This window comes from Lolium perenne, chromosome 5 (genome assembly GCF_019359855.2).
Source record: "Lolium perenne isolate Kyuss_39 chromosome 5, Kyuss_2.0, whole genome shotgun sequence".
Classification (NCBI taxonomy): Eukaryota; Viridiplantae; Streptophyta; class Magnoliopsida; order Poales; family Poaceae; genus Lolium; species Lolium perenne.
This window is the reverse complement of record NC_067248.2, coordinates 162,856,977-162,876,424: the sequence shown is the minus strand read 5'-3', so window position 1 is coordinate 162,876,424 and position 19,448 is coordinate 162,856,977. Positions and strand designations below refer to the sequence as shown.

General features: G+C 50.5%; 1 protein-coding gene and 2 long non-coding RNA genes across 3 annotated transcripts in view; 1 reads left to right on the top strand and 2 right to left on the bottom strand.

Annotated features, from left to right (window-relative positions):
• Positions 1 to 1,059: 1,059 nt before the first annotated feature.
• Positions 1,060 to 3,084, top strand: LOC127300446 (uncharacterized). Its single transcript, XR_007851254.2, has 3 exons — positions 1,060 to 1,260; positions 2,797 to 2,851; positions 2,954 to 3,084. It is a non-coding gene; the product is annotated as an uncharacterized lncRNA (long non-coding RNA).
• Positions 2,107 to 19,448, bottom strand: part of LOC139831048 (uncharacterized) — a 71,482-nt gene continuing 54,140 nt past the window's right edge. Inside the window, exon 2 of the long non-coding RNA XR_011745187.1 lies at positions 2,107 to 2,460. This is a non-coding gene — a long non-coding RNA (uncharacterized lncRNA). The remainder of the gene's footprint in view (positions 2,461 to 19,448) is intronic.
• LOC139831171 (uncharacterized) lies at positions 3,719 to 12,095 on the bottom strand. Its single transcript, XM_071820531.1, has 8 exons — positions 12,015 to 12,095; positions 5,843 to 6,030; positions 5,554 to 5,761; positions 5,248 to 5,463; positions 4,992 to 5,168; positions 4,774 to 4,839; positions 4,138 to 4,263; positions 3,719 to 3,727 (listed from the first exon to the last, which is right to left on the bottom strand). The coding sequence occupies exons 1-8, from the start codon at positions 12,093 to 12,095 to the stop codon at positions 3,719 to 3,721; spliced, it is 1,071 nt and encodes a 356-aa protein (XP_071676632.1).

The window sequence follows — 19,448 nt, the reverse complement described above, 5'->3', positions numbered from 1 at the left end:
AGAGGGTCGGCCTGCGGTTGGTGGTGGTGGATCTTTTGATCTATCACCGCGATCCGGCGGCGAGATGGAGGAGCATGGAAGCCGGCGATGGTGTCGCTGGTGGAGGGCTGGATTGGCCAGCCCGGGATGGTCGCCGACGTGGGGGTCCGACCTGTATAAAGGCGGCGGTCCTAGGGCCTCTCTTGCGTGAAGAGGAGGATCTACCGGAGGCTTGTACTCGTGATCTGGCCGGAGGGTTGAGTTCCGGAAGGCTCCGTCGGCGAATGTAACAGTGCTTTGCCTGGAGTTTGCTGGATCGGAGGTATTCGATCGTGCGCACCCATGCTTTTATTCCGACCGTTTGGTTCTGGAGGGAGCGGCGCGAAGCTCTTTTTCTGTGTTGACATCAAGTGACTATGGATCCATGATAAAAGTCGGAAGAAGAGAATTTCATGAAGGCCGGAGGGGAGGACTAGCTGAGGGAGGGTCAAGTCTTCGCGCTGTTGAGAGACTGGCTTGGTGTTCCGGGCTTCACAGTAGCGGTATGAAAGTGGGGGCGATAACACAGGTGAAGCGCAGAGTCCTACCTTTCAGGGTGAAAACCCAAGGTCTGGCCTTAACTGGTTGTGCCTGGCAATGGCCTTGGTGGAGGCATTGTTTTGAGAGCGGGGACTATCTTCAGGGTGAAAACCTAAGATCTTTGATCGGGCGACGATGGTGTTTGAGCACTGTTCCCTTCTTGGAGGCGTCGTTTTTTAGAGAGTCTGTAATTCAGATGTTGTCTTGGCGGTGGATGTACTGCTGTTGTTAGGCCCGAGATACTGCAGCGGGACTTTTGTTTTTTAGTTTCTTTTCCTTTTTTTGGCTGTGTGCATCCGTAGTGCTATTAGGATGGTGCGTTGTTGCAGAGGCTGGGTGTAATTGGTATCTTTTTGATATTAATATATTCCCTTTATCGAAAAAAATGTGCGCGTCTCGCTGGAAACTCATCGTCAGCGTCGTCGAAAAGCACTCGACGACAGGGGCTATGTTTGGTATTAGATCGGCGAGAGTACTGCCGGATCTGGGCGAACAGGGAGCTGGCGGATGGAAAGCAACGGAATGGAGATCGATCCGCTGATGCGGATTCCCTGGCAGCTGTGATATGTCCTGCCCGTCCTGCTGATTTCGCTCGATGGAAGGCGGCAACAGGTTTGTCACGCCTACAACCAGCACTCCAACTGGGATGGCCATGGCCGCATCACCACTCATCGCGTGGAACACGGAAGAGAAGGCTTGTAGGTACACTACACTACCTTGTTGATCTCCATTCTGTACTTATCTAGTTTCGTTTTTGGCCTAGAAGTTCTACATGTTACACTGGAGCTGCAATTACTGTAGAAAGCTGCTGGCTGTATAATTTGGTTACTGCCTAAGTAAGGAGGTAAGCTATTTTGGTTGCGAGGTCTGGTCATCTTATCTTAACTATATCTAAGAGCATAAGATGGCTTCCTAAGTATATGGCCCTTTAATGTGCATGGTTTGGCAGTAGTATTATAGGAACACATAAGTTTAGCTACAAAAATTGGATTACTAATCTTCTTTAAATATAAAAAATACTAATCCTTGTTAAATCGATTACGAAGAGGAAGAGACAAATTCAAGCATTCTTATCATACTGGTAATATTTCCATGATTAATCTATTACCAAGCAACCTTTCAGCAGGAATATACTCAGTGCCAATATTGGAAGCCAAAGAAGGTCCGTTGTTACCAGACATAACAGAAAGTTTCTGAAGAAATTAAATTTGCAAGTACTAAATAGAAGTTACTTGGTGCGAATGGCAGAAAAACTCAGTCTGCAAATACCTTTTGTAATTTGCGACACCACAAAACAATCATAAACAATTGCATAAGCTGGAAACAAAAACCATTTGATAGCTTCATCAGACTGCAAGAACCACTCGTTGTCATCACCAACTAATTAATCCTCGCGTCTGGAAGGCCTTCTTGAGAGTGTTATATGACAGTTGAGTGTATATGTTGCATTTCCGTGAATATATTCGTATAATCTGAATCAAGAAGGAAATGTTTCAGTCTTTAGCATAGTTGATCAACCAGAACATTCAAAATTGGCATGATACATGGTAGACAAAGCTGTTGCTTTTATGATCACTTCAATTGACTATTCCAAGAGGAAATGCACAAATAGCCAAAATACCCGTTGAAGGGAAAGTTGTAGATTACAAAGTCGAAATTGTTGTTTTGTAGACGAAGGGGAAAAAAGCTAGGTAGCTAGCATCAGCGCCACAAACTGCATTCACCGCTCTGCTGGGACCTCTGCAGCCAACTCCTCTCCCTCTGCTCCATCTCCACGGCCGTCATCGAGTCATGGTACAACAATGAACCATCAACCGAAAAGGAAAATATCAAGGCTTATTACTCATACTGCTAGATGGCCTTCTAGAGCACGGCCACCTAGTTGGCCTCCATTGTTCTTTCCTGCATAAAGGGAAGAAGCATGATCTGCATTATGATTTCTACCTTGGGGTGGAGATCGCGACTGCCACAACAAAAGGGGGAGAGAAAATCGATGATTATGAGCTTGTCGCCAATGTTGCGAAGGGAACCGGCAAAGTCTTGTGCAGATGCAAACCCCCTCGTGTTTGTATGCGTTTTCTTATCCCACCACCTATTGGCCTTGTCTATCCTTAGGTTTCGTTCATATGCATAGACCAACAGACAGTCTTGAATTCAGATCATATCCACCACAGCTAACCTAACATTGCACATTCTACAACAGTCGAAATCACAGCCTAACAGTCGACCCATTTGCAGTGATATCGGGTCACCAGGGGATGCTACAGCGAAGTTAACCCATACGCTTTTGTCGGTAAGGAGGCTAAGTTTTTCTTTCATTATATCGTCGGCTTCGTCTTCTCCTATTCTTATTTTCCTGCAATATTACTGATGCTTGCTATTCTGAATACTCTAGAGATTAAAATAGCAAGAAGCAAAGAGAGGTCGGGAACGCTGCAGAGGAGTGGAATGAAGGAGCAATTGCAGATCTTGCATGCTGGAGCTGGAAGGAGAAAATAAATCGGGGCACCTCTGTCGGTGCCACTACAGGAATATGGGGATATGCCGACGGCCGCCGGCCCTCGGCGTAGCATAGCGTTGCCCTCGGCACACGGTACGCCGACGGTGCCCCTCGGCGTAGCTCCTCGGGGAAGGTCGGCCTCGGCAGAGCACAGGTGACCCTCGGCGTAGACGTCGCCATCGGCGTAGCCGCAGAGGGCTGACGGCTGGCCCCACCCGTCGGCGTAGCGGCGCTCGGCGTAGCACAGTGACCGGAGCCGTCCGTCTAACGGCCGTTTGTGCTACGCCGAGGGGCACACCGTCGGCATAGCGCACCACGTGGCGTGCCCGTGGCTTCCCTGGTGGCATCTACGCCGCGTCTACGCCGAGCGCCGCCCCGTCGGCATAGCGCGCCACGCGGCGTCTCCTGGCTCGCCTGGCGAGCGGCTACGCCGAGCGCCTCCCCGTCGGCATATCATGCCACGCGGCATCTCCTGGCTCGCCTGGCGCAAGCTACCCCGAGGGGGAAGCCGTCGGCGTAGCTTGGACCATTTGGTCCATGTCGACGCTACCCCGAGGGGGAAGCCGTCGGCGTAGCTTGGACCATTTGGTCATTTTTTTGGTTTTTTTGCTGTTTTCCAGATTTGGCAGATAATAAAAGCACATAAAATTCACATAAAATTCACAGGAACTTCGCATGAAGTGCAAATACACATAACATGAAGTGCATACATAGTGTCATAGTGGATACATAGTGCCATAATGTGCATACATGGTGGTGCCATAGTGTGCATACATGGTGCCATAGTGTGCATAAGATACATGGGACAACTAGAGGAGCTCGTCGCCGCTAAACACCGGCCCGGTCGGATGCCTTCCAGTAGAAGCTGCGGAAGAACCACCAAGAGAAGTACCGGGAGAAGTACCAGGAGAAGCACCGGGAGAAGCACCGGGAGAAGGACCACCATGATGAACCGGTGTCATCTCCCTCCCACCACCCTGGTTTCCGGAACATCCCGTTCCCTACACACATGTTCCCGAGATGTTAGCAATTTGCGAGGCAAAGGAAAGTCGTAGTATTCGGTTTGGTGAAGAACTTACCGCTGTTCTCCCATAGTACTCCGCAGCGAAAGTTTCCTTCGATGGATAGTTTGACGCCGGCCCCGGAAAGGGAGGCATCGGCCCTAAATCCACTGTCTGTCCAGTTTGATTGGCCATCATCGACGCCTGCAAGATAGTTTGCATGTCAGTCTTTACAGAAATGAAGCATCAAACTAGGGGAAAGTGGGACTTGTCATCATTTGCGAAAACAAAGGTTGGAACTTACATGTATATATGCCATGTACTCCGTGAACTGCTGCTGCTGCCGGTTGAATGCCACCTGATATTCTTGATGAGCGGCCGCGTAGGCCGCCTCGAAGTCAGGCTACAATTTCACAAATTCATGTCTCGTTAGCACTTAGCAATGGATGAACGAAAGTCGGAAAGAGGATGGAAATGAGGGAAACTTACGTCGTATGCGGGTTGTTGCCGAGCCCGGCGACGAGGCGGGAGAGGGGGGCTGTCCTTGGTGAGGCCCGCCTTGAGACGCGTGAAGGTCGTGGTGAGGGTATGCTTGACAGCCTTGTTCAGCATGGCGAGACGGCCATGCGGCAACCCTCCGGACGACAGGACCAACGACTCCTCGTCGACCTCCGCGCTCATGGGGTCATCCACCTCCGGGTGACGATGCCTCACCATCTCGCAGTAGTTCTCGACGTCCTCGCCGTAGGTGCCAAAGTACTCAGGGAGCGAGGGCTGAGGCTGCGAGAGATCGGGCTTCTTAAGCCGCATCTTGTTGTATATCTCGAGGTCAGACATCTCCTCCTCGGGTCCTAACGTGGCCCTCTGCATCACGAAAGGAAATGTTGTGAGTACCAACTTTGAACCTGAAGGAAAATAAAATGTATACATACCATCTTCCCCTTGTAGCGCTCGTAGCTGAGGTTTCCCCCACAGTGTGTGCCACCGTCGCCTCGGTTCTCCGCGTTCCGCCTCGCCACGGCTGCAAAGTCCTCGTCCATCTTGAGCCACCTCGTCCTAACCATCTCCTCCCATGCCTCGGCATGCGGCTCGGCCCAATCGGGGATAACCTGAAAATGCAATACTCAACTCAATCTAATGCAATTGCAACTTAGTAGCAATGTAGAATCTCATTGACATTTTACTCACCGACATGTAGTCCTCCACCGTCATCTCGTACTCGGCCTTAGCATTCTTACCGACAATGTCCGGCTTATGGACCCTCTCGCCTCTCTCTGCCCAGAAGTGACCCGCGGACGTGATCCTTTGGTTGTACCACACCTGCGGTGTCAACCTCTCACAAGTCGCCCGCAAAGTCCTGTTCGCGGCCGTCTCCTCAACCTCGGGCGCCACACGATAAAAACACTTCAATCATGCAAAAAACAATTGTGAGATTCATGAGTTAGAACATTGGGGTCATCAAATATGAACGAAGCTCGAGAAAATATGTCTTACCCAAAACTTTCTCATCACGGCCTCAGCAGCCGTCGGGAAGCCTACGCCAGGGGCACTCTCGTAGTCCGTCCAAGTAGTGGCTAGCATCTTCTCGCCAGCTGGGACAGTGCCGAGGGGATAGTACTTGCCCGGCCAGAACTTCCTAAGCAAAGCTCCAATCATGCTGCTAGGCAGGCGCCCCTTGACCCCCGGAGGAAATGTCCAATTGCTGCACATGAAAATCAAACATTACACATGAAAATCAAACATTAGTACATGAAAATCGAAATTGCCAAATTAGTACACTTACTCAGGGCCAGCAGGAATAATAAGGGTCTTCGCCTCATGGGTCTTAGGCTCCTTCCTCTCGTCGGGGACTCTCGCTTCCCCACGAATCTTCAGTGGCTTCGGCCGCCCATCCTCCTCCGGAGTCTCAAACCCGCGGCTAGAGTCCTCCTCGGCTCTAGACTCCGTCTCCGCCTCCTCTCTAGATGTCCCCTCCAAAAAGAACCAGGAAGCAATGTCGCCTGAAGCCGAGGGTGGTGGCTCAAAGTCCGGTCCTCCCCAGCCACCTCCACCTCCACCTCCAGCTCCTCCCAAGCCACCTCCACCTCCACCTCCACCTCCACCTCCATCTCCAGCTCCTCCCAAGCCACCTCCACCTCCAGCTCCACCACCTCATCCCCGTCCTCGTCCTCGTCCTCGTCCTCCTCCTCCTCCTCCCGCGCCGTCCTCGTAACGCGGATTGCGACGCGGTGCCCTCTCACTCCTTCTAACATTGTTCTTGCGTTGTTGCATCTTCTTAAGCAAGCTCGACGAGTCCTCCTTGCCGCCGCTCATATTGTTCAATCACCTGCATTGAGAAAGAGAAAACAATTAAGAAGCATGTTGAAAAATATATAAATAGTAAGCATAAAGACACTAAACAATTAAGAAGCATGTTGAAAAATATATAAATACTAAGCATAAAGATACTAAACAATAAAGAAGCATGTTGAAAAAAATATAAATACTAAGCATAAAGATACTAAACAAATAAGAAGCATGTTGAAATATAAACACATAAAAGACCCTCACCAGCCGTCATCAATCTCATCGTCAATCTCATTTTGTTTCTCCTTGCCACTATCACTATCACTATCTTTTTGAGTAGTAAGTTGGATCTTGATAGACGGGTGGAGGCTCATCATCGCTATCATCTTCCACTTGTAACTTCTCGAGCATATCTATGTCCTTTAGATCCACCACTGACTCACCACGAGTTTCTGCATCATTCCTGAGGTCCTCTTCAAGAACACATTCTAACTCAAAGTGCCCGAAGTCCTCTTCCTCTTGATAGAAAATTCCCTCGTATGTTACAGGGTCAATGTTGTTGTAATCGTCCTCGGAGGGAATCGGTAGGTTACCATGTGGCGATACCTGGAACACGACTTCCCAGCCGTTGAGGGCCGCTTTCTGGCATGGGTACGGCAAATAATAAACTTGCTTGGCTTGGTGAGCAACAATATAGACATCGGCTCCGGTATAGGTGGTGGAAGGCTTAACTTCAACTAACCCAATGGACTTGGTAATTCTCTGTCCACCTCTTGGGTCGAACCAATGACACTTGAACACAACGAGATTGAGTTGTTTGTTTGTACGATTGAAGGTCAGCTCGTATACATTCTCTAACCTCCCGTAGTAATCAAAGGTATCGGATCCTTTAGTGAAGACACCAGTATTTATCGTTTTTGGATTCGCCCGGCCCTTCTGGTGTGTCTCTGTATGGAATCGAAACCCATTCACGTCATACTTCTCATACTTCATGACGTCACGGTTACAACCTTGGGAAACACATCTCAACTCATCTGTCATCTCAACGTTTGCATCAGCTCCCTACAAGCACGGTTCAAATTTGTTGTGTGCATTAGTTACGTGGAATAACAGGGACAAGTCACATATTGGTAGGTAAGAGGGACAACTTAGACATTACTTTTTTCATGAACCAAGACACAAAGTTTATTTTTACTTCGGGAGCACCCTCTTTCAGTAGAGTGTCCAACTCCGCGCCAGTGGGATCGCGCGGAAGCCACCACTGTTCATCCGAGAATTCGCTGAAAGGATACAATAAGCATTAGACCGAGTTGAGTGTAGGTGATCGAAACTAGATACAATAAGCATTACACCATGTTACCTAATGAAATCGTGACCGCCATCGTCGTCGTCCCCCCCACCACTTCCTTCATGTTCATAAGCACATAGAGCATTATGCAATCCTTCTCTTCCCTCTCCAATCTATATTTTTGTCCTTTACCAGCCTTGCCACCGGGACATTGGAATAGTTGAAGCTTGGGGTCATTCATGGGCACGTCGACATTGTAACGAGAGACCGGGTTATGCAGAGTGGGAACTTCATCAGGATAGTACGTTGTTGCGGCATCTGCCATCTCCCGAAGGCACGTTGCCTCAGCTATGCATGCTTCAATCTTGGCTTTGTTTCCAGTTATCTTCCGAATATACTTGAACTCTCTCTCAATACAAAACTGCCACCGAAACTGCACTGGGCCACCCAAGAGTGCCTCGTTTGCGAGGTGCACAATGAGATGTGCCATCGGAGTAAAGAAGCCTGGCGGAAAGATCATCTCCAAATTGCATAGCAACTCCGGCACTTGAACTTGCAGCTTGTCAATAACCTTAGGACATATCTGCTTAGCACAGAGCGTGCGGAAGAAATGGCTCAACTCCGCGAGCACTCGCCATATTTTCTCGGGGAGATACCCTCGAAGCATCACCGGCATCAGCCGCTCAATCCATATATGATAGTCGTGACTCTTGAGCCCGGTGACTTTTCCCGTCGAAAGATTGACTCCCTTGCTCATATTCGAACAATAACCATCAGGGAACATCACAACGTATTTTAGCCACTTGAATGCCTCCTTCTTTTGGATGGAATCAAGGAAGAAGTCGGCGTGCGGCTTGAACCAATTCTTTCGACGGCCAGTAGGACGTTGCATGTGTAATTTCTTCCTATCATAGAGCTTCTCAACATCGACTCTAGCCTTGACATTATCCTTTGACTTCCCGGGAATGTTTAGGCACGTGTGAAATAAGGACTCCGCGACATTCTTTACGGTGTGCATCACATCGATGTTATGGGGAAGTTCGAGGTCCTTGTAATACTCGAGCTTCGTTAAGGCTGCCTCGTGAGTCCAGTTGTGCGTTACACCATATCCCTCAAATTGATGGCCAGCTTCCGATGCCGCTAGCACGAGAGCACGTAGCTCGGCATCAACAACTATACCATCGAACTTTGGCACCTCTATTACTTCATGCACAACTTTGCCTTTCTTGAAGTTCTTTTTGTCTTCTCTGAACGGATGCCTCCGTTTGAGGTACTGCCGATTCGTGTCAAACGCAACATACTTGCGACCCTTATTTAGCCAAAGGAACTCAAGTCGATGCCTGCACACTGGGCATGGCCATTTACCAGCTGTACACCATCCGCATGTTAGGGCGTACCCGGGCATGTCATGCATGGTATACTGCAACCAAACTTTCATGCAGAAGTTTGTCTTCGATGCTCGGTTGTATGTCAACGTCCCGTGGTGCCAAGAGTGGTTCAAATCATCCACAATCGGCTGCATGTAGACACTCAAGTTCTTCCCCGGGTAATGGGGCCCTGGAATGATCAGCGACAGAAACATGGTCTTCCTCGTCATTAGGACTCCGAGAGGGAGATTGAGCGGAATTACAAACACGGGCCAACAACTGTAATTGGCATTCAACATACCATATGGATTGAAGCCATCTGTAGCTATCGCAATTCTGACATTCCGAGCATCTGCTGCCCTATGGGGGTATTTTCTATCAAAGTTCTTCCATGCATTGCCATCAGATGGATGTCCCATCTTCGTCCGCCCCTGATTGTCCTTTATTCGAGTCCCCATCTTGTGCCACGTCATCTGTTTGGCGGTCTCCTCAGTCAAGTAAAGCCGCTGGATTCTTTTTATGAATGGGAGATACCGAAGAATCGACTTTGCGATCTTTGACTGCCTCACCTGACCATCCTTTCCCGTTACCTCTTCATACCTAGAGGCCTTACAAATGGGACAGTACTTGTCCTCCGCAAACTGTTTCCAGAAGAGAACACAGCCTTTTTCACAACAGTCTATCCTTTGATAATCCATGTTGAGCGCCGACATGAGTTGCCTCGTCTCGTGCAGGCTTTTAGGCAGACAATGCCCTTTGGGCAACATGTTACCAGTTGTTCTCAGACTTGCTTCGAAGCCGTCACGGGTGGTGTTGTACCGGGTCTTGTCGGCTAGACATTGGGAGATGGCATCGAGCTGAGAAATCTCGGCGCCATCGTACAGAGGCGTCTTAGCAGCGGCTATCATATCATAGAAGGCCTTCGCGGCTGGCTCTGGTTCCTCCGGTTCGAGGTTCCTCCGGTTACGGCGGTTCCTCCCGTGAAGGTGGCGACTCGGCATGTGGGCATCGACAAGATCATCTAGAAAGTCTCTAACCCCATCGTACTCATTGCCATTGAGCCGCTGCCGCATCACCTCACCTCTGTCACGTTCGTGCTCATCAAAGTCGATCTGCGTGACGTAACGAGGCATATACCCATATTGCAGAAGGTGTTTAAACATGTCATCCTTTCCACGACGGTGATGCTTCAAGCAACGATTGCACGGGCAAAGTGGCTGAACCTTCTGTTTTGTACCACGCGCCAACTCCTTCACTAAATGCCAAGTCTTCCTTATCCACTCATCTGTTTTATTAGTCGCACTAACACGGCCGGTGTACATCCATCCATTATCAGCCATCCTCTGCTCTATTGGAAGCCAAACGACAAGCATAGCATTTATATCAAATAGGAAAATGCATCATATTTTAATTTTTTTAACAGGCAAAACGAATGCATCAACCTACATCTCTACTAGGTGGGCTCCTAGCAGCCGCCGGATCCGTAGATTGAGTACGTTCTCCATGCTCTACCCCGATCCGAGTCAAAATTTCGGCAGCACCTCCCCGCTGCTCTCCCGATACACGTCTCGCCAAAAAGACAAGAGGATGTGCATCCGGAGAACAACGGTGAGGTGCTGCCGAAATCCTGACTCGGACCGGAGCAGAGCATGGAGAACGTACCCAACTACGGATCCGCCGACTGTCCCGTAAATGCCGCAAGCGTTACGGTTGAAAATATGCCGACCACTAATGCATATTTATCCGCGTAACGCTTGAGGACGGGAAGTGACACCTAGGTTACGCAACTTGACTTGGAAAATGAATCTAGTGACATAAATAAAATGCGGAGAAGAAGTTGGAAATTTAGCTCACCCTCGGCTGTAGAGGAAATAGTCGAACAACCGAGTGTCGATGTTGGCGGCCGTCGAGAAGCGCGTCAAGATCCGGGATCGTCACGCCGGGGTGCTCAAGACGAGGCGGTCACGGCATGGCCTATTACAAATACATATTATTAGAAGAAATTCACATTTGCATTTCTATTTCCATTATTAAACATATCATTTCAATTTCAACTACACATTTCTATTTCTTTCCAAATGTCCACTATTCTATTTCTATTACTATTTCAAATCAATCCTACTTCTATTTTTTTCTACTATTTACACACATACATACATATGGTTTCAATTTCTATTATGCACTATTCTATTTCTATTTCTATTTGAAATCAATTCAATTTCTATTACAACAATTAAAGCAATACAAAAATGGAAAAAAAGCTACAGTAGCTTACCATACCGGGAGGAGGGCCGGGGCGAGGAGGAAGGCGACGACGGGAGGAGGGCCGGGCGAGGAGGAAGGCGACGACGGGAGGAGGGCCGGGCGAGGAGGAGGCCGCGGCGAGGAGGAGGGCGCCGACGGGAGGTGGGCCGGGGGCAGAGAGGATGGGGACGGGAGGAGAAGGGGGAGGGGAGGAGCGGCGACGGGAGGAGGGCCGGGGGCCAGTGGTCAGGGACGGGAGGAGGAGGGGGAGGGCAGGAGGCGGCGGCGAGCGGCAGGTGGCGGCGGCGGGAGGAGGAGGGAGGGCAGGAGGCGGCGGCGGGAGGAGGGCCGGGGGCCGATGGTCGGGGAGGAGGGCGGCGCAACGGGAGGATGGCGGCGCGAGCGGCAGGTGGCGGCGGCAGCAGTGGCATCGGGCAGGCGGCGGCGGCGTCGGGCAGGAGGAGGCGGCGGCGGGATTTGGGGAAAACGCGAGCGGGACAACTGGGGAAAACGCGAGCGGGAGGAGGCCGACTAGGTGTTTTTTCGGGCTCAGATCCCGCGCTACGCCGAGGGCCACCCTCGGCTTAGCCGTTGAGTTGGGCTGACCAGGTGGTTTAGGGTTTCTCGGTCGCTGGATACGCCGAGGGCCGGGGATACGCCGAGGGCCCCCCTCGGCATAATGCATTTTTTTAATTTTTTTGTTTTTTTCTTTCATTGTTTCTTGTAATAACTATAATATACTAGTATATATTACATTACATCCAGATTACCTTTTTTACCACGTCGGCATTAACTTGAGTGCGCGGTCTACCCTTTAGATCTGGCGGTCCACCCCTTTGACCGACCTCCATCGGCGGTGCCTCCATAGGAACAATGAGTGAAAATAATTATATGGTAGTATAATTGCCGTATCCCAGTTCCGTCTTTTGCAGTGGTTACTAGGACACATAAAATGACGCCACGCGGCTCCGCTCGAATTTTTGGCTCCGTTTGCTTTGCCAATTGTGCAAAACGGGGCCGCCGGGACATGCGGTATGGCCGTACCGGGCGCGCGCGTGCACCCGTCCGCCAACGCGCGAAACGGAAAACATTTAGCACATAAAATGATGCGTTCTAGAGCTAAAAACATTTTTCCCTCCATTTATTGAGCGAAGGAAAGTGTCGCCCCAGTTCAAATCCGGTCAGTTTCCAGCGGATTCGGCGGGGCACCGCAGGAAGCGGGTGGGATTCCCAGATGGCTTCTGCGCGCATATGACATGTGATAGGTGGTGCGTAGGAGGTATCCTACCGCTGCGCAGAGGTCCCGCGCGATACTGAAATGCGCACCATGTAGCTGCTTCACAAAAAAAAGCCCTTCCGGCACCCCGAAAATGGAAAAACCGTCGCCCGTGGTTCGGATCGGAAATCCGCGACCGGGGCCTTGCTTCCCATCCTAAGGCCCACGCACGTGCCAAATATGGCCTCGTTCCGACAAACTATGTGGTGAAACGGGCCGTTTCCTACTCATTTCCCCTAAAAGCCATAGAACTCCGGACGAGATAGCCCTGTTCGTGAAGGGTTTTCCAAGATAATTGCCGTATCCCAGTTCCGTCTTTTGCAGTGGTTACTAGGACACATAAAATGATGCCACGCGGCTCCGCTCGAATTTTTGGCTCCGTTTGCTTTGCCAACTGTGCAAAACGGGGCCGCCGGGACATGCGGTATGACCATACCGGGCGCGCGCGTGCACCCGTCCGCTAACGCGCGAAACGGAAAACATTTAGCACATAAAATGACACGTCCTAGAGCTAAAAACATTTTTCCCTCCATTTATTGAGCGAAGGAAAGTGTCGCCCCAGTTCAAATCCGGTCAGTTTCCAGCGGATTCGGCGGGGCACCGCAGGAAGCGGGTGGGATTCCCAGATGGATTCCGCGCGCATATGGTATGTGATAGGTGGTGCGTAGGAGGTATCCTACCGCTGCGCGGAGGTCCCGCGCGATACTGAAATGCGCACCATGTAGCTGCTTCACAAAAAAAAGCCCTTCCGGCACCCCGAAAATGGAAAAACCGTCGCCCGTGGTTCGGATTGGAAATCCGCGACCGGGGCCTTGCTTCCCATCCTAAGGCCCACGCACGTGCCAAATATGGCCTCGTTCCGACAAACTATGTGGTGAAACGGGCCGTTTCCTACTCATTTCCCCTAAAAGCCATAGAACTCCGGACGAGATAGCCCTGTTCGTGAAGGGTTTTCCAAGATAATTGCCATATCCCAGTTCCGTCTTTTGCAGTGGTTACTAGGACACATAAAATGACGCCACGCGGCTCCGCTCGAATTTTTGGCTCCGTTTGCTTTGCCAATTGTGCAAAACGGGGCCGCCGGGACATGCGGTATGGCCGTACCGGGCGCGCGCGTGCACCCGTCCGCCAACGCGCGAAACGGAAAACATTTAGCACATAAAATGACGCGTCCTAGAGCTAAAAACATTTTCCCCTCCATTTATTGAGTGAAGGAAAGTGTCGCCCCAGTTCAAATCCGGTCAGTTTCCAGCGGATTCGGCGGGGCACCGCAGGAAGCAGGTGGGATTCCCAGATGGCTTCCGCGCGCATATGGCATGTGATAGGTGGTGCGTAGGAGGTATCCTACTGCTGCGCAGAGGTCCCGCGCGATACTGAAATGCGCACCATGTAGCTGCTTCACAAAAAAAAGCCCTTCCGGCACCCCGAAAATGGAAAAACCGTCGCCCGTGCTTCGGATCGGAAATCCCCGACCGGGGCCTTGCTTCCCATCCTAAGGCCCACGCACGTGCCAAATATGGCCTCGTTCCGACAAACTATGTGGTGAAACGGGCCGTTTCCTACTCATTTCCCCTAAAAGCCATAGAACTCCGGACGAGATAGCCCTGTTCGTGAAGGGTTTTCCAAGATAATTGCCGTATCCCAGTTCCGTCTTTTGCAGTGGTTACTAGGACACATAAAATGACGCCACGCGGCTCCGCTCGAATTTTTGGCTCCGTTTGCTTTTCCAACTGTGCAAAACGGGGCCGCCGGGACATGCGGTATGTCCGTACCGGGCGCGTGCACCCGTCCGCCAACGCGCGAAACGGAAAACATTTAGCACATAAAATGACACGTCCTTGAGCTAAAAACATTTTTCCCTCCATTTATTGAGCGAAGGAAAGTGTCGCCCCAGTTCAAATCCGGTCAGTTTCCAGCGGATTCGGCGGGGCACCGTAGGAAGCGGGTGGGATTCCCAGATGGCTTCCGCGCACATATGGAATGTGATAGGTGGTGCGTAGGAGGTATCCTACCGCTGCGCAGAGGTCCCGCGCGATACTGAAATGCGCACCATGTAGCTGCTTCACAAAAAAAAGCCCTTCCGGCACCCCGAAAATGGAAAAACCGTCGCCCGTGGTTCGGATCGGAAATCCGCGACCGGGGCCTTGCTTCCCATCCTAAGGCCCACGCACGTGCCAAATATGGCCTCGTTCCGACAAACTATGTGGTGAAACGGGCTGTTTCCTACTCATTTCCCTTAAAAGCCATAGAACTCCGGACGAGATAGCCCTGTTCGTGAAGGGTTTTCCAAGATAATTGCCGTATCCCAGTTCCGTCTTTTGCAGTGGTTACCAGGACACATTAAATGACACCATGCGGCTCCGCTCGAATTTTTGGCTCCGTTTGCTTTGCCAACTGTGCAAAACGGGGCCGCCGGGACATGCGGTACGGCCGTACCGGGCGCGCGCGTGCACCCGTCCGCCAACGCGCGAAACGGAAAACATTTAGCACATAAAATGACGCGTCACACTTGTACATATATGTTAGGGGCAGATGCAAGTTTTCCAACAATTCTGACGCTCCGGTGATCTGTATCTTGGGAAACCCTAGGGCGGGGACCCCGTAGATCTACCCCTATAGCTTTCTCCGTGCGAGAGTTTACCAATGTAATTTTTTACTTGTTTTGGTTTATTTAGGACATATGTACATGGAAACCATAGGTTGGGCATACTTTACCATAAAATAGGCTCCATTTGAGCCGTGGCGAGAGTTTCCACATACAGATCCTGGATTTTACCAAGTGTTAGCCCATGTATGCGGAAATCATCAACAACGGGTACATCCAAGGTTAGCCAAACCTTACATCACACTTGTACACATATGTTATGGGCATATGCAAGTTTTCCAGCGATTCCGACGCTCCGATGGTCTGTATCTTGAAAAACCCTAGGGCGGGGACCCCGCAGATCTACCCCTATAGCTTTCTCCGTGTGAGGGTTTACCAATGGACTTTTTTACTTGCTTTGGTTTGTTTAGGACATGTGTACATGGAAACCATAGGTTGGGCATACTTTAACATAAAATAGGCTCTGTTTGAGCCGTGGCGGGAGTTTCCACATACATATCCTGGATTTTACCAAGTGCTAGCCCATGTATGCGGAAATCGTCAATGCCGGGTACATGCAAGGTTAGCCAAACCTTACATCACACTTGTACATATATGTTAGGGGCAGATGCAAGTTTTCCAACAATTCTGACGCTCCGGTGATCTGTATCTTGGGAAACCCTAGGGCGGGGACCCCCCAGATCTACCCCTATAGCTTTCTCCGTGCGAGAGTTTACCAATGTAATTTTTTACTTGTTTTGGTTTATTTAGGACATATGTACATGGAAACCATAGGTTGGGCATACTTTACCATAAAATAGGCTCCATTTGAGCCGTGGCGAGAGTTTCCACATACAGATCCTGGATTTTACCAAGTGTTAGCCCATGTATGCGGAAATCATCAACAACGGGTACATCCAAGGTTAGCCAAACCTTACATCACACTTGTACACATATGTTATGGGCATATGCAAGTTTTCCAGCGATTCCGACGCTCCGATGGTCTGTATCTTGAAAAACCCTAGGGCGGGGACCCCGCAGATCTACCCCTATAGCTTTCTCCGTGTGAGGGTTTACCAATGGACTTTTTTACTTGCTTTGGTTTGTTTAGGACATGTGTACATGGAAACCATAGGTTGGGCATACTTTAACATAAAATAGGCTCTGTTTGAGCCGTGGCGGGAGTTTCCACATACATATCCTGGATTTTACCAAGTGCTAGCCCATGTATGCGGAAATCGTCAATGCCGGGTACATGCAAGGTTAGCCAAACCTTACATCACACTTGTACATATATGTTAGGGGCAGATGCAAGTTTTCCAACAATTCTGACGCTCCGGTGATCTGTATCTTGGGAAACCCTAGGGCGGGGACCCCGTAGATCTACCCCTATAGCTTTCTCCGTGCGAGAGTTTACCAATGTAATTTTTTACTTGTTTTGGTTTATTTAGGACATATGTACATGGAAACCATAGGTTGGGCATACTTTACCATAAAATAGGCTCCATTTGAGCCGTGGCGGGAGTTTCCACATACAGATCCTGGATTTTACCAAGTGTTAGCCCATGTATGCGGAAATCGTCAACAACGGGTACATCCAAGGTTAGCCAAACCTTACATCACACTTGTACACATATGTTATGGGCATATCCAAGTTTTCCGGCGATTCCGACGATCCGATGGTCTGTATCTTGAAAAACCCTAGGGCGGGGACCCCGCAGATCTACCCCTATAGCTTTCTCCGTGTGAGGGTTTACCAATGGACTTTTTTACTTGCATTGGTTTGTTTAGGACATATGTACATGGAAACCATAGGTTGGCCATACTTTACCATAAAATAGGCTTTGTTTGAGCCGTGGCGGGAGTTTCCACATACAGATCCCGCATTTCACCAAGTGCTAGCCCATGTATGCGGAAATCGTCAACGCCGGGTACATGCAAGGTTAGCCAAACCTTACATCACACTTGTACATATATGTTAGGGGCAGATGCAAGTTTTCCAACAATTCCGACGCTCCGATGATCTGTATCTTGGGAAACCCTAGGGCGGGGACCCCGCAGATCTACCCCTAGGGTTAGGGTTAGGGTTAGAGTTAGGGTTAGCAATGTATGTGGAAACCCTAGGGTTAGGGTTAGGGTTAGAGTTAGGGTTAGGGTTAGAGCTAGGGTTAGAGTTAGGGTTAGGGAAACCGTAGGGCGGGGACCCCGCACATCTACCCATATGTACATCAATAGCAAATGTTGGGCCTAGTGGCTCCGGTTGACCCGTCTGCGAAGAGCGTCACTCGTGGGACCTACATATGCCATCTACCAATTCTTAAAAAATAGAACCATTTTTTACATAATTCATACTAGTACATAAATAATACAAACATAATATAAAGTAATATAAGAGAGGAAAAAATAAAAAATAAACCCTACGGCGGGGACCATGCAAATCTACCCCTAGGGTTAGGGTTAGGGTTAGCAATGGACTTTTTCCTTTTTGGTGATGCACTACGCGGGAGAGAAACGACGGGAAAAACTTGGCAGAAGAGAAAAAGGGCGGGAGAGAAAGAGTGGGAAAGTTTGGCAGGAAATCGGGCGGGAAAAAGAAAAACAGCGTGGTTATGCCGACGGTGGCCCTCGGCATAGACTTCGAGTGTGACATCATCTGGCAGGAGGAGAAGAAAAAAAATGGACATGCGCTACACCGACGGTGGCCCTCGGCGTAGGCTTGACGTCGTTAGAGGGACGTTAGGGCACGGTTGGGCTGGGCTGTCTACGCAGGGATACGCCGAGGGGCAGGCATACGCCGAGTGCCACCGTCGGCCTATGCCTGGCTACGCCGACAGCTTCACTACGCCGAGGGGTGAGCCGAGGAGCTGGGCTAGCCGGCCCGTACGCCGACGGCCCCGATGTTTGGCCGTCGGCGTATGACACGGCCGTCGGCACCTCGTGCGATTCCTGTAGTGTGCTGCTATTTCCTTTCTTCTCATCCCCTGTCCCTGGCTCGGTTGTTCCTTCTGTTTGAGCAGCATCGGATGTGGAGGAGGGTTCTCTGGCCGTATCCGCGTCGGAGGAAGAGCGGGGATAAGATGAGAGAACCCGGAGCCGTGCCGAACAAAGTGGCAGAAAACAGCAGCGACAGAGACTTAGTAACTGAAGAGAATTTAAGGAGCTTGCATTGCTAATACCGCCAGCATGCTCTTCTGGCAGATAGAAGAAAAAATCGAGTAGATGTGGATGGAGCCGACACCGACTGGTACGTTATCTTTCCTTACACAAGCTAGTCAAAAATGGAAGCGTTAATCTACTCAAAATCAATTAGTTTATGAAAACAATGGAAGTGTTAATCTACTCAAAATCAATTAGTTTATCGAAACAAAATTAGATATAGATCAGGACCGTTTAGCATGTTTCATGATATCACTGTTAGAGTATATATCTGTATATTGTAGTTTCCCATATGTTAGGGGGCTTCCTGCATATTTGCACATGTACATGTACTAAATATTGTGGCCTTTGGCCCCTGGTAATACATTAAGCATATTGTCTAACATGGTATCAGAGCAAAACTTGGTCCTAGTCTGTACGTTGCCCCGGCCGTAGTTGCCGTTCTTCGTCCGCTGCCGCCGGCCGCCGCTCTCCGTCCGGCCGTCTCCGTGGCCGTCTCCGTCCCAGGTCTTCTTCCCGAGCGTGCGTGCCCGCCCCGCCTGATCTCTTCCCGGCCGTGAGCGGAATCGCCCCGCCCGAGCTCTTCCCGGCCGTGCCCGCCCGGCCGATTTCTGCTTCCGCCCGCCCCGGCCGATTTCTGCTTCCGCCCCGGCCGATTTCTGCCGATTGGATCGGCCCGCGCGTGGCCCTGCTCTGCTCCGATCCGCCCCGTCAGGATCCGCTCCCATCGATCCGCGTGTGGCCGGTTCTGCCAGCTCTGCTCGATCCGCGTGTGGCTGCGATCCGCGCGTGGCCTCTCCCCTGCTTCCAATCCGTGCTCCCGTTTCCCATTTCTTGTCTAGTTACGTCTGAGGTAAAAAAAAAAGAAAAAAAAACTGTCGTCGTCTGTTGTTACCCGATGTCTTGTTCCGGTGACCCCGTCTTATCTCTGGGCTCACCTTCGGTTCTTGGTATTTGTCCGCTGCCTCCGTGCATGACTGCTAGCCATTCTTCGTCGCCGTTTGCGGCTTCTTTACGCGGCTCTGCCCGCGCTTTACCGACTCCGTCTACGTCGGCTCGCCGCTCTATATCGACTTTCGCGGCCTCTTCCCGCGGCTCTGGCCGTGGTTCGCCGATTTTGTCTCCCTCGGCCTGCCGCTCTACATCGACTTTTGCGGCCTCTTCACGCGGCTCTGCCCGCGCTTCGCC

Coding starts and splice junctions, on each gene's coding strand:
- LOC139831171 (XM_071820531.1), bottom strand. CDS start 12,095: ATGGAGGTCGGTCAAAGGGGTGGACCGCCAGATCTAAAGGGTAGACCG. Junction 6,031..12,014: donor ATGCCGACGTGGTAAAAAAG/GTAATCTGGATG, acceptor TTCTTTTTGGAG/GGGACATCTAGAGAGGAGGC. Junction 4,840..4,991: donor AGCGCTACAAGGGGAAGATG/GTATGTATACAT, acceptor GATCTCTCGCAG/CCTCAGCCCTCGCTCCCTGA.